Source organism: Asterias amurensis, chromosome 21 (genome assembly GCF_032118995.1).
Source record: "Asterias amurensis chromosome 21, ASM3211899v1".
Lineage (NCBI taxonomy): Eukaryota > Metazoa > Echinodermata > Asteroidea > Forcipulatida > Asteriidae > Asterias > Asterias amurensis.
In genome coordinates, this window is record NC_092668.1 from 1380864 (window position 1) to 1396800 (window position 15937).

The window sequence follows — 15937 nt, forward strand, 5'->3', positions numbered from 1 at the left end:
TTTTTAACAGACCTGTTCTTTATACATCCGGATACTGGTGTTCTCACTTTGAAGCCAACGGCTGAATTGGACTACGAGTTTGTCTCAGACTTTAACCTCACAATCATTGCTACGGATGCAGGGACGCCCTCTTTCAGTGGAAATGTAAGTCATCGTGGACGAACTCTTGGGATACTGTTTTTCCGATTGTATTTTGTTTATATTTTTTTACCCGAGTATTAACATTAACTCATTGAAAAGGAAGTATACTTTCTGAGTTTTTTGTTTGTTTTTTTTAAGTTATAAACACTTAAGAAGTAAGATCAAATCCATAAGGAAATGGTGATAAAACCATGTGGAACACCCGAGATTGCAAAGTAGACACCGCCTAGGAATCAGACTAACTTTTATTCCACCGTCTCTCATCTACAGACCACCGTAGGAATCAACGTTCTCAATATCAACGATCACAGCCCTCAATTCATCGGTACCCCATACAGAGTCAGTATCAACGACACCGAAGCGGTAGGATCCTTGGTCTACAATGTAGTGGCCACTGATTTAGACAGTGGTCCTGACGGTAACATCACCTACAGTATCTTTGACGGGAACACGGGGGAGATGTTTTGGATTAACCCTGTGGTGAGATTTTTAATTTATGATTTTTTTTTTTTTTTTTTTGGGGGGGGCAGGTGGGGGTACCAAGTCTTGGGTATGACTGAACAGTACATTCAGAGAACTAAAACCTTAGACTTACTCCAAACCTGGAGGTCCAAGTCTGAGACCAAGCCATTGACAATGATACCTTAAGGTCTGAAATGAAGACCTGAAAGTCTGAAACTTAGACCTTAGAGTCTCAAACTAAGACCTGAAAGTCTAAAGCTGAGATCTGAAGTTCTAAAATGAAGACTTGAAAGTCTAAAAACGAGCCCTGAATTACTAAAACTTCACCTTATGAGCTGAAAACTTTATGGTCTGACATTTAAGGCCTGGTACAGAGACCCAAGGCAGTAAAACTAGGAACTGGTCTAAAACTAAGACCTGAAAGTCTGAAAATTAAGACCAAAGGTCTAAAACTAATACTTGAGGTCTGAAACCCAGACCCTGGTATCCATAACATTGATTGTAGCCATGTATCAAATATCAATTCATTATCTCAACAGACTGGTAATGTCTACGTCAACAAAACCTTGACCAACGGCGTGTACACACTCATTGTCAAGGCCAAGGACAACCCACTGAACCCACAGAACTCTAAAGAGGTAGGATACGTATAAAATATCAAAATGATGGGAGGGAGTTCCACAAGCGAGTAGCAAAAAAGGGAAATTATCCGGTCTCCATATCTCTTGAGATGAGTATTTGCCATCTGCAGAGTAAGGCCAGGGCCAAATTTCATAGAGCTGCTAAGCACAAAAAATTTGCTTAGTATGAAATTTCTTCCTTGATAAAAGCAGGATTTAATCAACCAAATTTGTCCATGTGATTTTCAGGATAAGCAAACAACAGCTGGATACCAGTAACAAGCAATATGCAACAAAAGGAAATTTGGTTGGTAATCCTGTTTTTATCAAGGAAGAAATTTCATGCTTAGCAAATTTGTGTGCTTAGCAGCTCTATTAAATTGGGCACAGATGAGAGAAGATGCTGCTCAATTAAAGATGACAACTCAATTAAAGATGACAACTCTTTGTTCTTCTTTGTTTCTAGAACCCTTTTTCTGTTTTTTTTTGTTGGTTTGTAGGTAACCGGAACGTTGACTATTCTTGTGACTGACTCCACTAGCACCATTCCAGTACTCATTAACAACGGCTTGTTCAATGCAGATGTGTTTGAACACTCGCCTGAAGGGACCTACGTCACGGTATACCTTCAACTACTTGTTACAAATTGAATGTGGGCAATTATTTACTTATTTATTACACATCCAAACCGCCCAATTAGCGCCAAAAACAGGATGCACAGGAAACTCAGTTTTAGATTTTGGAACAAAACCCCAATAGGGGAAAACCATCGCAATCAGGTATGGGACTGAAAACCCAATTCACATGTAAGGCTTCGGTCTGAGGTGGGATTCGAACCTGGATCCACAGAGGTGAAAGGCAGGGGAAAAAAACCACTGAGCCAACCTGATTATGCCTTTAAATACTGGTTACAAATTGAATGTGTGCCATCGACCATCCCCGCCTCCCAGGGGAGGTATTGGGTTTTAATGTGACATCTTAAAGGTGCAAACTGTTTTCTTTACGTATAAATTTGTGCTTTGTTTCAACAGACTGTAGCTGTGGCCAACCCGGCCGATGTTGGTCAGCTGAGGTATAGCATCAGTGGACCAGACGCCGCTCCATTCTTCATCAACCCTGTCACAGGTTGGCCCCATTTTTTTTCTTCTGTGTAAACATACTCAGTTAGTTTGAGAAAAAAAGTAGTAATAAACTAGACATTGTGTTTTAAGAAAGACATCGCAGGGATCATAACAGTTATTGGTGTGCTGGACATTGAAGTCAATGACAGACATGTACTTATAAAACATACTCAGTTAGAAGAGGAAGAAGAAAAACAAACTAGAGATTGCGTTTTTACAAAGGCATCACTTCACCATATTCTGACAGGGATCATCAGTGTGCTAGACATTAAGCTCAAGGACAAACATGTACTTTTTGAACATACTCAGTTTGAAGAAGAAGAAGAAAAACAAACTAGACATTGTGTTTTTTATAATAGCATCATTCACCATATTCTGACAGGTATTATAACAGTCAGTGGTGTGCTAGACATTGAAGTCAAGGACAATCATATCTTTGAAGTCACTGCCATTGGTGCAAGCGGAGTCAGCGCCACAGGAACTGTGGATGTTACCATCCTCAACATCAACGACTACCCTCCCGTAATCGGTCAGACATTCAACTTCTCTGTTCCAGAGGATGCTACGAACGGTACGTTTTTGAAATCCATTTCTTTCGAATCATTGCTGAGAGAGGGAATTACGCAACTTGTCAATCCAGAAACTATGGAGCTGTTGCACAAAAGTGTACAGTTGTAATAAAATGTATGTAATAAAGAGATAATCCCTGAGTTGTAGCTGAGTGTACATAGTAACCGTGTCCTTGTTCCTCCCTAGATCATTTCGTGGGTGTGGTCACGGCCACCGATCAGGACTACGGCAGCACCACCTTCCACTTCTCCATCGTCAGTGGCGGCGAAGATAAGTTCGCCATCAACCCTGACGACGGCACCATCACTGTCTCTGCCGTCTGTCGCGGTGACGTCTGCGACGAAACCCCGCTCGACCGTGAGATCCAAGACCTGTACACCCTCAACGTCCAGGTGTCTGACTTAGGGAGTCCCTTGCTCAGCACTCAGGAGGTCGTGTACATCCACGTGACGGACGTCAACGATTTCAGACCGGCGTTTGACTTCACCAATATTGTCGTCAGTGTGGAGGAGAACGCCATGTTGAATAAGCCCATCACAACGGTTCAAGCGATCGACCAGGATCTGTCGGCTAATTTGATGTACATGTAAGTCTTTGCAAAGTTTCATTCTGAAGATATGCTTATGTTTTTAGATGTGGGAGGAAAAATGTATGTACAAAAAGCTAACATGTGAAAATTTAATTTCAGGAAGATGGTCGCGTTTTTGAGATTATTTCAACGAGTATGTCTGAACAGGAAGAATAATCCCAAATTGGAATACACAATCTAAGAAACGTTACTGACAGTAACACTTCTCAGATTCAAATTTTGGGACAAAAAAAATGATATAATTTAACATAACCACATTACTTTCGATTTGAGTTGTTTCTCAAAATACTTTATAATTTCTAAAGCTGCTGTTGGCTTTCTAACCCAAGGTTCTTATTGCCGTTAATTCTGAGAGTGATTATCAAAATGTACACCTTTCCTTTGACACAATCTATTCTGATTGTCAATCTTCCAGTATTGAGTCCGTGACAGCCACTGACATGTTCGGCAACAGGCCGACCATAGACGTCTCCCAGTGGTTCAGCATTAATTCAACAAGTGGGGTGGTGTACGTCAGCGGTCAGCTTGACAGAGAGAATGCATCGGAGGTTATCTTGACGATCTCCGGCACGGACTTGGCCTCGAACGATGCGGCTACTAGTACCACAGATCCTGATGGTATGTTCAAAGAACACCTCAACTTGAAAGATTTTATTTTATTTGTTCACACATCCAGCAGCACAATAACTGCCAATAACTGGATGAATAGGAAACAAGATGAAATGTTCAGTTTTAGATGTGGGAGGAAAACCTCAAAGGTAGGGACTGAAAACCCAACCCATATGTAAGGCTCTGGGGCCGATTTCACAATGATCTAAGATTGATCGTAATTGCAAATCAATCGTAGTTGCTTAGTAAAACGTGATGTCACAATACAAATCACTATGGTGAAACTGAAAATTTGTCTTGCGATGAATTTTATTGCTTTGTGAAATCGGCCCCAGGTCTGAGGTGGGACTCGAACCAGGATCCGCAGAGGTGAAAGGCAGGGGAAAGAATTCACTGAGCCAACCTGATCCCACAGTTAAGGCCATCTTGAATTCAAGACACAAGACAAAATAAAACTTTATTGATCTCCAAAAGAAAAAATTGCATTGCTCACACAAATTTAAAAAAAACACCACAAAGATAAAAATGAGACAACAGGCAGATACAAAAACAGCACAAGATACAACGCACAAGGATTTAAGAATAAAACACATTAAAAAACACACATTTAACTATTTAGTGAGGCTGGAAAAGACTGGTAGTCTGGCCCCTCTCAATCTGCAATGAAAATCACACTTTATGTTTGCCATTTCACTCTGGTTACAAAATGGGGTGGGGGTATGGTTATTGTCAGGTTACTCAACTATTCCGGCTTTTATTGTGGTATTTTAACTTTATTATGTGTTCACTTCTATCACCAGCCACTGTGACCATCACCATCTTGGACGTCAATGAGCATGGCCCGGTCTTCCAGCCCGATGGGACGACCGTCATCTCCACATCGGTCCAGGAGGAGTCCAATGTGGGTACGATCATCATCAACACTGTAGCCATCGATCCAGACAACCCTATCAATGGAGTGGTCACCTACGTGTTGACGGGAAACTTCTCGCAGTACGCCGAAATCAACCCCACCACGGGTATGTGTTTGTTTGTTTGTTTGAATAGTTTCGTTTTTCGCTGTGTGTCATGCTTTTGTTGCTGATTTATCGTTTAAACCTTCCATGCACCATTTCTTTTAGTGATGAAATGATCATATGGACGCATTAGTTGTTTAGTTGTTTTTTGCAAATGGCGGCTCCCAAAAAACAGGTCAAATAGCACCTTCAAGAGTCCTCTTTCCCAGTCTGAAAACTGCATGGCCGCGTGTGACCTTTATTTTTTGTTTTACAACTAATATTCTATAGAGATTTTAACTAGTCACTAGCGAATAGTTGGCACAAGAACGAGTTAAACTACAAAAGAAGAGCCAAGCTTTTATAAAATTATCAAAATTTAAGTCTAATGAGTTTGTCTTTACTTCCCAACCTCCCAACTCAGGACAAATCACCGTGAACAAGAACATCGACAGGGAGTTACTGGAATGGCTGAATTTCACCGTCGTGGCCACAGACAGCGGCAACCCGTCCTTATCCACCAGCATCCCAATCAACGTGCAGGTCCTGGACGTCAACGACAACAACCCTGTCTTCAACCAGTCCGAGTATGTGACAACTGTCACAGAGAACACTGGGTCGGGGACGTTTGTCATTATCACACCGGCGACTGACAAGGACGTTGGGCAGTACGGCAGCATTACCTACAAGCTTACTGGTGGAGATGGATTCTTCACCATTGACTCAACGACTGTAAGTTTTTTTTTGAAAAACCTATAGAAGGATTCCCCTTAACTTTAAAACAAAAAATCAATTCCCTCAGATTTTTGCTCTTTTCCGATACCCATAACTGGAAAGCTTCATTAAAGAGTTTCCAAGTTTGGCCGCGAAAAACTTTAAAACAAAAAAATAATTCACTCAGGATTTTGCTTTTTTCCGTTACCCTCTACTAGAAAGCTCCACTAAAGAGTTTCCAAGTTTGGACGCAAAAAACTTTAAATAAAAAAATTCATTTTCCTCTTTTCCGATACCCATAACTGGAAAGCTTCATTAAAGAGTTTCCAAGTTTGGACTCAAAAACTTTCAGTGAGTGAGTGTGGTTTACATTGAATTACTTTGGTCACTAAACTTAATGGATGAGTTTTTAATCTGCCTGGTGCAGTCAACAGCATAACTAGTTTGTGCATGATCCAATTAGGTACACTTTTTGGAAGAGCAATAGCAATGAGATAACAGGTGTGAGTTGCAAGACGAAAAGGATGTGTCTTCTAAGCCTTTCTTTTAATGGACCATTCCCGTAATCCTTTTTCTTTTTCTCTTAATTTCAGGGTGAAATCACAACGTTGCAATCCTTGGATCAAGAAACGCAAGGAATCTACACGCTAACGGTTACAGCGACAGACAACGAGGGCGGTTCAGACAGCAGGCAGAACACTACAACGGTGAGTCTTCAACCTCCTGAATCCTTAATTTTAAGAGACAGAGATTGGTCTTACTTTAAACTTATAAATTATCGTGTGAAATCAGACTTTTTTGCTTGCTAAGTTGACAGTTCTTTTGTTAGTATTTGTCAAATAATTTTATTTTGTAAATATTTCTTATTTTCAAACCGGTTTTTTATAATAATTTAGATTCAATTTTTTTATTTTTTTTTATTCAGAAACAATGTTTGTGGAACTGTCAGTAAACATAATTTAATTGTAAGAGCAGCTACTATGTTAAGATGGAAAATGTAAAAAAAATATTGGCATTTATTTTTTAAATGAATCATCTTCGGCTCTGCCTGTTAGCCACAGCCAAAACTAGCCACAGCCACTTACCACAGCCACTACTGAAGCCATCAAACCTTGACCTTAATTTGAACTTTTGAATCGACAGGTTCTTGTGTACGTTGGTGATGTGAATGAGCATGCTCCGACGGTGAGTCCAAACTATTACTTTGATGTGGAAGAGAACTTGCCGAACCGCACACTGGTCGGAATCATCGATGCAACCGATGCTGACAACCCAATGGAGACCTTCAACTTCACTTTCACCTTCGCCAATCCCTCAGGTGAGAACCCCCCCCCCCCTCGTTTTGTTTTTCATTTTAAAATTTTTCATTATGCAGATGAAGTGAAGACCAACTGAAGTTTTCTTTATTAGCTTGTGGATAATATATTTGGTTTTGGTAACACAATGTGTGTATCTACTGGCTAGGTAGATTATGTTCTTTTGAGAACTTGTCTCTGCTTTATATTCTACTACCATGGAGTAGATTTTCGGAATTCAGGAGATTTCCAAGTTCCTCGTCATGAGACTGTAGATACACACATGGTGTTACTGCAAACCAAACATATAGTGATACTTCACCATGCAAAGCCTCAGATCTCATTCTTTCACAAATTTTTATCCAACTTTGTCTTTGTCATGCAGATGGAAACGGCGTGTTCTACATCGACCAGAATACCGGTGAAATATTCACCAATCAGCAGATTGACTCAGACAGCACCTTGTTTGCCGAGAACTACACGTTTACTATTCTGGTAAGCTAACCCTCCTACCCTTGTACTCTCTGATCCCAATCAAAGTACTCGGATCAACCGACATTCAGGTCTTTTCCCTGCCCTGACACCTCCCTGTCCCCCTACCCATTCTCCATCCCTGATCTTACATTCCTGTAAGTGTAAATAACAGACATTATACACTTGTTCAAATACAAAACAGTTCTTCACTGTTCCCTCGCACCCGAGCCTGTTTCTAATTGTACAAATGGGGTTGAAATTGACCAACGGTGGGGATGACCGAAGTTATGTACACAGGTTAACAAGACTCATGTTACACTCCCCGCTGTGCGCCATGCGAAGTGCACATCCTCAGCCATGTAACATGCTTCTTTGTAATCACATCAAATGATTTGTTCTCGACCAATAAAACTTCGCAATCTGTTATCGTGGTACAGTATGTATAATAAGAATATTTGTCAACCCTGTAGGTTTCCGATAATGGCAACCCGGCTAAAACTACCGAGACGATCACCACCATCTACATTAAAGACTTGAACGACAACAACCCGGCGTTTGTCAACGCTCCGTATAACATCACCATATCAGAGTTGTTTACTGGTAACGTGATGACGGTCGAGGGCCAGGACATCGACAAGAACTCTGTCCTGACGTACTCAATTGTCAATGGGAACATCAACGACACGTTCTTCATCAATCGTGAGTTTAGTTCCATTCCATGTTCTTCTCTCTATGGTCTTTCCCCTCAAGACTTGGACCATTTGGGGATATCTTGCCATAAACTGCAGTGAAGTCTATCCACAAGATGTCCTGTATTACAACAAACCAAACTGTGCCGACGACAAACTTGGGGAGTGAACAGTTTTCCACAAGATCTTTCTTTTATGATCAAAAGTTCTTGAGGCATAAACCTGTGGTTTATGGTGTCACTGGCTCAGTAATCTTAGTTTTAAGAAGAATGCTGTATAAAACAATTGATTAATCTTGCTACTCTTTTTTATCCCCCCCCCAGCATTGACTGGAGTAATCACCATCTCCAACCGCTTAGACTTTGAGTCCAGAAAGAAGTACAACCTGACCATCCTCGTTGAGGATCAGGACGGGAGGAGCTCAACCTCCCACGCTGTGATTAACATCCAAGACGCTAACGATCAGACCCCGGTGTTTGTCGGCCCCCTGCCGTATCAATTTAACATTGATGAGAACGTGCCACTCGGTAGGTCATGAATATATTAGAATAGTATAATCAATCAATCATGAAGAATTTTTAAAGTGCCTAACTTAAAGGTTTGCTTAAAGGTAATGAGGCACGGAAGAAATAACTAAGTCATTGATTGAAGGCATCCTGAAACAAGTGGGTTTTTAGAAGTGCCTTAAATATGTTGAGGGATGTTTTGTCCTTGATGTGAATTGGAAATTTATTCCAGAGTTTGGGTCCATAGACTGAGAAGTTTCTGTCAGCAAAAGTCACTTCGCTTGTTCTACTTTTGCCTTTGAGAAAGACTCTGCCAGGAAAGAAACGTCAGGGCCCAATTTCATAGAGCTGCTAAGCACAAAAATTTGCTTAGCATGAAATACCAACCAAATTTCCATTTGTTGCATATTTCTTGTTACTGGTATTCAGCTGTTGTTTGCTTATCTTGAAAATCATGTGAAAATTTGGTTGGTTGCTAAGCAAATTTTTGTGCTCTGGCCATTAACTTTTTTTAGATTAGATTAAGCAAGAATAGTAACCCATCTATCAGATACATTAATCTCTTCCTTAATCCACCCTCTAATCCCATTTTGTATCCTTTCTTTCTTACAGGGACCGATGTAGGCATGATATTCGCCACTGACGCAGACTCCGACCCGACAAACTCGCAGCTCACCTACCACATCACAAACGTTGTACCTTTCACGATCAACGAGATGACTGGACTGATCCAGACTAGCGGAATGCTGGATCGTGAGACTCAAGACCGATACCTGCTGGATGTGCAAGTGAGGAACCAAGGTCACACGGTAGCTACTCAGGTAAGCTTGGCACCCCAGGGGTCGATTTCACAAAGATAGTCCTAACTTAGGACTAGTCCTAGGACTCCTTAAGAGTATAAGGCTATAGTCCTAAGTTAGGGTGAGCAACTAGGGTCAAAACTTCTGCGCTAGAGACAGAATTCTGCACCAACGAAAAAATGTCGTAAAAGCGACTAATTTTTGCGCTAACAACAAATTTCTGCACTAGTGAACATGTTTTTGCAGGGGCGACAAGCTTCTACACTAGCGACAAACTTCTGCAACAGTTGTTTAGGTAACCTCTGGGAACTGACTTTATGCTTAAGGCTCTAAGATTGCCAAACCCTTTTCTCTGTTGTATTCTCAGGTTCTGATCAACATACTTGATGTTAACGACAACACGCCAACCTTCGGAGGGGAGGATAACATCACCAGAAGCTTCCCAGAAAACTCTCAGGGGAATTTCCCGATCTACCAGCCCACGGCGACGGATGCGGACATCGGAGAAAATGGACGGATCACATACTCCATTGTTTCTGGGAACGTTGAAAGTAAGATCGTCATTGAATTTGAATTGCTTCTAATGTTTTCAAACAAATCAACTTTTAAGTGTTTTTTTTACAAGTTTACTGCTGTTATAGAATTTCTTAGACTCCTTGGTTAATTACTTAGATACAATGTGTTTGGTCTTAGCTTTGTGTAGCGCCTGGAATGTCTTTTAGGTGGACTTTTGCGCTAAATAAGTTTATTATTATTTATTATTATCAATATTTGAGAACTTATTTGCATATAGGCAAAATTATTGAAAATTAATATTGTTTCTCCACAGACATCTTCAGTATAAACCAGAAGACAGGGGCCATTGTTCTCTCCCGACCCATCACGACCCTGACCGACCTCGTCCATAACTTCAAGCTGATCATTGAGGCCCGGGACAACGGTACCAACCAACTGCACAGCAACATTACACTGAACATGGTGGTTGGAGATTACAATGATAACGGCCCAGTGTTCATTCTCCCTAACACTACCATATTGACGTTGCCTGAGGTGAGTTTATGATTTTTTTGTTTTTAGGTCTTTGGTTAAAACCCTGCTCTAGTCAATTGTTCTTTGTTCAACCCCAAATCATTTAAACCTTTACCCAGTCATTTCCCCTTGCGGTTTATATTTGTTACAAAGATTATTATTACTGAAAACTCCCGTTAATACTTAGCATTCAACTCTTTTTTTCTGTTTTTGGGGTTTGCTTTTTTGCAGAATCAACCCATAGGAACTTTCATCAGCAACGTCCTGGCCACGGACAAAGACACCGGAGCCAACGGCGTGGTCACTTACGGATTCCTGAATGAAGATGGAACGCACTTCACCCTTCAAGTTAACGGGGATGGGGCGCTCCTACTCTCAAACTTTGTTGCGGACAGAGAGACACAGGATCGTTACACGGTAAGGAGAAAATATTTCAGCGTATTTAATTTTTAATTTTTAAGGTTTTTTTAAATCAGATAACATCATTTCCAGTCATGAACAAATTGTTTTTACAAGTTAATACAAAGTTACTTCCCAGGTTGTATCGTAAACTTAATAGAAAAATCAACCTACTTCTAGGGCTGAATAGAATTGCTTACTTTGCTTTTTTCATTAGGCTGGTCCATACTGGACAAGCTTTGCTTTGTATGGGCACCGTCCATCTCCATCACCATGTGAAAAAAAAATCACAGGCAGAGGGGTGGGATTTGAACCCTTAACCTTTGCAATTCTAGACCAGTTTGTAACCAACTAGGTAAAACCAAAATTAATATTCTTTATCCCCGATGCAAATTTCCATCTATTAAAACCTGTATTATTATTATTGATTATAACTTACGTTTTTTTGGTTTGTGTTTTGTAGCTTGTGCTACTTGCAAGTGATGGCAGTGACACCAACAGAAGAGAGACGCCACTAGAGCTGACTATTCTCATCACAGACGAAAACGATAACGAACCCTTCTTTTTCAGATTTGTAAGTCTTTTCATTATTAAGTAGGATTTGAAACTTTGCATGGTGGAAACATGATAGGGAAATGTTTGCAGTAACACCATGTAATGACCATCTCTAGTATGATTATTTCATCTTATCACAGCATCAAAACTTATATCTTTTTAACATAACCACAATACTTCAAAGTGATATATTCCTCAAAATGCTTCGTACTATACCGAAAGCTGTCTTAGGCTTTTAACCAATAGTTGTTATTGCCATCAATTTTAAGCGTGATTACCAAACGTATTCCTTCCCTTTATGAAGACTGTTTGTTACATTTATGATTTATTTGTGCTCAGGATGATAACACTGGCATCGTCCAGTTCCTAAACATCACAGAGCACAGCAGTTCTGGGACCTCGACCGGTATCGTCAATCAGGCATCAGATGAAGACCTTGCACCTTTCAATAACGTCTATTACTACATAGTCGGTAAGTTTTGCACTCTGGAACTTGTGTCCTACCATCTCATATGGGATTTGAGGCATTACATGGTCAGGTATCAATGTATATTTGGTTTGCGGTAACACCATGTGTGTATCTACTTGTCAGGTATGTTCTTTAGAGAACAGTCTTGCTTTATATTCTACTACCGCCGAGTAGATTTTCGGAACTCGGGAGACTTCCTACCATAATGAATGTGGCACTCCCAAATAAAGACATTTGACAAAATGAAAAAAATTGCTAACATTCTGACTAGGTAGCTCAATTGGTAGATTCTGTCCCCCCTTACGGAGATCGTGCTCCTCCAGCCCATGTTCATTTCCCATATAAGAGTTGGAATCTCCGGGGACAGATTTCTCTAGGAAACCGGCAACGTTAATCAAGAGACTCAAGGTTCATATCCCATTCTAGTAAATTTATCTTTGTTCACCCCGAAAATTGCAAACTATCCCAAAACTTACTTTTAATTTCTTTGTTAGTTTTTTTCCCCACTGTTTTCCGTGAATCTTTGCTCTGTTGAAATTAATTTACTCTTCCCCAAAACAATGGTATCTTTTCCCATTGATGAATTTTTATACATGTCTTGTATACTTTTTGTCTTCAACCCAATTTCAGGTGGGAATGGCAATGGAAACTTCAGGATCGATAAGAACACAGGGGAGATCTTCGTCGTCGGAGATTTGGACCGTGAGACAACAGGCTTCCACAATATAATCATCAAAGCGACCAACAACGCCAGCTACGTCCCGTCGGGCGTCTACAACGTGAATTCTGACGTCACGCTCAAAGAAGTCCAGATTGAGGTGAAGGACATTAACGATAATGGTCCGCAGTTTGGTCAGAAGATCTACATATCAAGTGAGTTGAAAGAATAAACTATAAATAATAGTAAACCTGCGGGTAATAAATCTCTTTCGAGGGAGTGAATGAAAGCCGTTTTCGTCCTGACGCTTCATACAGTATACTCTGCTCGTGAGTTGCTTTTTAACAGTCTGGGCCCTTTTAGCCGCTGGTACCGCAATGATTTGATGGATGTTAATTGTAAAAAAAAGTATCTATTGGATTATTAATATTATAGGAATTAATTATAAAAAAAATTGTTCCTGGTCTTTCTCTATTGGAAGTTTTATTCACCAAATATTACACATTGTCCTGTTCGATTCTTCTTTAAGGCATACTCACCAACGCCGAGGAACAGACCCAGATCGCATGCATCAAGGCAACGGACGTCGATCTTGGGGATAGCGTCGACTACACCATTCAATCCGTCAGCTACACCCTGGATGGAGAAGTAACAACATTCGACGACACCTTCTACATCGAGCAGGACACCGGCTGCATCAGGAGCAACAAGATTTTGACCGGCGTTGGCGCTGGTGGATTCTTTGACATCTCTGTGGTGGCTACGGATAAATCCGGGAAAACGGACAATGCTAATGTTAGGGTAAGCATCAAATACCCATTTCGGTTAAGGGAAACAGAGTGCAGTGAATGCGTTTTTAATTAGCTGTTTAAACACGCCGAGGTCTAGTTCTCAATCATTATATTGAGACAAAGTTGAGGTAAAATTATAAAGAACCAGGGGTGCATTTCACAAAGAGTTAGGACTAGTCTTGTCTTGAGTTAGGACCAGTTACTCGTCCTAACTTAGGACTATCCATGCAATTTGTATATCTCCTAGGACTAGTCTTCCTAACTCTTTGTGAAATCCACCCCAGGGCCCAATTCAAATTTTGTGCTGAGTAAAAAGTCAGAAGTGTTGTATTTGACATGATATTTTGGATGGCAGTCTTAGTCCCTATTTTTGCGTGGACATAATATTTGCTCCAGATTTTCTGTAAAAAACGCAACCACCTTTTAACATGTTTGTTTTATCCTAGACATGTTACATGCATATGGAATTAAAACAATCAAATGGCTCGAAATTTGTCTTGGAGTGGTGTTCAATGATGTGAAATTTAAATAAACGGTATAATAACATGTTTTTGTGAAATGCTGTGCAGGTGTTTACGCTCGATGATAAACAAAAGGTGGTACTGGTCGTTGACGGCGCCAGGGAAGACGTTATCAAACAGCAAGCAGAACTCATTGAGTAAGATTTAACTTAACATTATTTGCCTTCTTCCTTTCTGTTATGGTTTATTTGAGGATCTTGGTCAAAAAAAAATTGTACAATATTCTGGAATTTGTGGATTTTAATTGTTTTTCTATGGATTTTCTTATTGTAATTTATAATTATGACGTGTTTTCTCTTGTGCTTTCGTACTTTAAGTGTAGTTTCTGAGTTTTGGTGGCCGAACTTGAAAAATCAAAACAACTCGTAGTAATGTCTTGCTGTTTTTTATTTCTTCTTGCTATCAGGATTTTAAAGACCATCACCGGCGGAGAAGTCGTCATTGATGATGTCACAACCCTTATCGATGAGAATGGCGTCTTGGTCCCCGGTCAAACGAGTGTCACGTTCCACGTCATCGATCAAAATACCAACTCTGCTATCGCCGCAGCGGAGATACTCAGGTGAGAAATGGAATTTATTTTTTCTCAGATTATTTCCGAAGCTGCTCATGGATACAGCCCAGATTCTAATTAATTACTCTTCTATATAACATCTTTTTATAATTATTGTCTTATGTATTTTTTTACTGAATTATCCAGATTTATTATATGATTTGAGGCATCTGACGATGACTAGAGCAAGCTTGTCAAAACTTTGAGACCAATTCAAGAACTGCCTTCGCGGTAGTGAAGTTAATTACGATCCTATTAGCTAATTTTCTATACCTTCCGCCCAGGTCGTAGTTAAAAAGCAGGACAGTTCTTTTTAGAACTGATCAGTCTCTTGAACATCCGAGAAATCTACTCCGCGGTAGTAGAATAAAGCAAGACAGTTCTCGAAGAACAAACTCTACCTGGCAAGGAGATTCACACATGGTGTTACCGCAAACCAAATATTTATCCAGATTTTGTTATTTATTTTTTTTATTTATTTTACATTGCACTGTAGGGTGCGCTTTGGCGGTTGTATCCAATAACTTATTCACTTATTGGCCACTGGTTAACCAATGGCCAATTCAACCAAAACAGTTATTGGTTACGACCGCCAAAATGCACCCTAGTTTAAAATTATGATAGTTTAAACCTAGCCATTTCCTGACCAGCCTTTGAGTTTGATCATACAGTCCTAGTAAAACCCTTCTTCAGCTTTGTTAGACCTTTGCAGAAAAACTCTTGACATTGATGTGTGCTTTTTGTTTCTCCGTTCATAGGTTGATTGATATAAACAGAGCGACCATTAGCACTCTCTTCCAGAAGTATGCAGTAGTCGAAGCCTTCGTAAGTCCAAATTTTATTTGAAACTCTGACATTCTGTAATGATAATGACAAAACCTAGTTCTTTTGGGCCGTCGGCTGGCAGTGAGGTTTCATTTCCACCTCTCCCACATCTCAAACTGAAAGCTTTGCTTCACCCTATGCCTAGATGTTGTCCTGTTTGTCATTATCTACTCAACTTCAGTGTAAATTGTTATTGTCTTTACTTCATCTGTGGTTTGCCATTATTTATTCATTACCATGTATATTAACTTTAATGATGTACACAAATGTAACTTTATGGCAACATTGAAATAAATGTGTTGAAATGAATGAAATGAATGAAACTTCCTTCCTTGTATTCTATCCATGAAATTCTTGGCTAGTACAGTACAGTAAATATTTATTCTTTTCTGAGAATGCTTTTCTTTGCAACCATAATAAATAAAACTAAATCAAATTATTTCTTTGAACCCACCTACAATTAAAAAAAAAGAGAGAGAGAACTATTTGGACATTGATTGTTCTGACAAACCCTTACAACCAAACAAATGTTCTTGATCCCAATTATCACCT

The 15937-nt window shown here is 40.0% G+C and overlaps 1 protein-coding gene across 1 annotated transcript in view; it reads left to right on the plus strand.

The window, feature by feature from the left end:
* The window catches only part of LOC139953154 (uncharacterized), a 95962-nt gene that overhangs the window by 75898 nt on the left and 4127 nt on the right, over window positions 1-15937 (plus strand). The window contains exons 88-113 of the mRNA XM_071952581.1: window positions 11-144; window positions 412-621; window positions 1143-1241; window positions 1724-1843; window positions 2255-2348; window positions 2727-2915; window positions 3101-3500; window positions 3919-4121; window positions 4913-5131; window positions 5532-5839; window positions 6415-6528; window positions 6965-7139; window positions 7502-7611; window positions 8061-8289; window positions 8603-8806; window positions 9398-9606; window positions 9953-10136; window positions 10415-10635; window positions 10846-11031; window positions 11477-11587; window positions 11908-12040; window positions 12668-12910; window positions 13225-13496; window positions 14056-14144; window positions 14414-14569; window positions 15319-15385. Of these exons, the coding sequence (XP_071808682.1) occupies window positions 11-144; window positions 412-621; window positions 1143-1241; window positions 1724-1843; window positions 2255-2348; window positions 2727-2915; window positions 3101-3500; window positions 3919-4121; window positions 4913-5131; window positions 5532-5839; window positions 6415-6528; window positions 6965-7139; window positions 7502-7611; window positions 8061-8289; window positions 8603-8806; window positions 9398-9606; window positions 9953-10136; window positions 10415-10635; window positions 10846-11031; window positions 11477-11587; window positions 11908-12040; window positions 12668-12910; window positions 13225-13496; window positions 14056-14144; window positions 14414-14569; window positions 15319-15385 (4679 nt within the window). The remainder of the gene's footprint in view (window positions 1-10; window positions 145-411; window positions 622-1142; window positions 1242-1723; window positions 1844-2254; window positions 2349-2726; window positions 2916-3100; window positions 3501-3918; window positions 4122-4912; window positions 5132-5531; window positions 5840-6414; window positions 6529-6964; window positions 7140-7501; window positions 7612-8060; window positions 8290-8602; window positions 8807-9397; window positions 9607-9952; window positions 10137-10414; window positions 10636-10845; window positions 11032-11476; window positions 11588-11907; window positions 12041-12667; window positions 12911-13224; window positions 13497-14055; window positions 14145-14413; window positions 14570-15318; window positions 15386-15937) is intronic.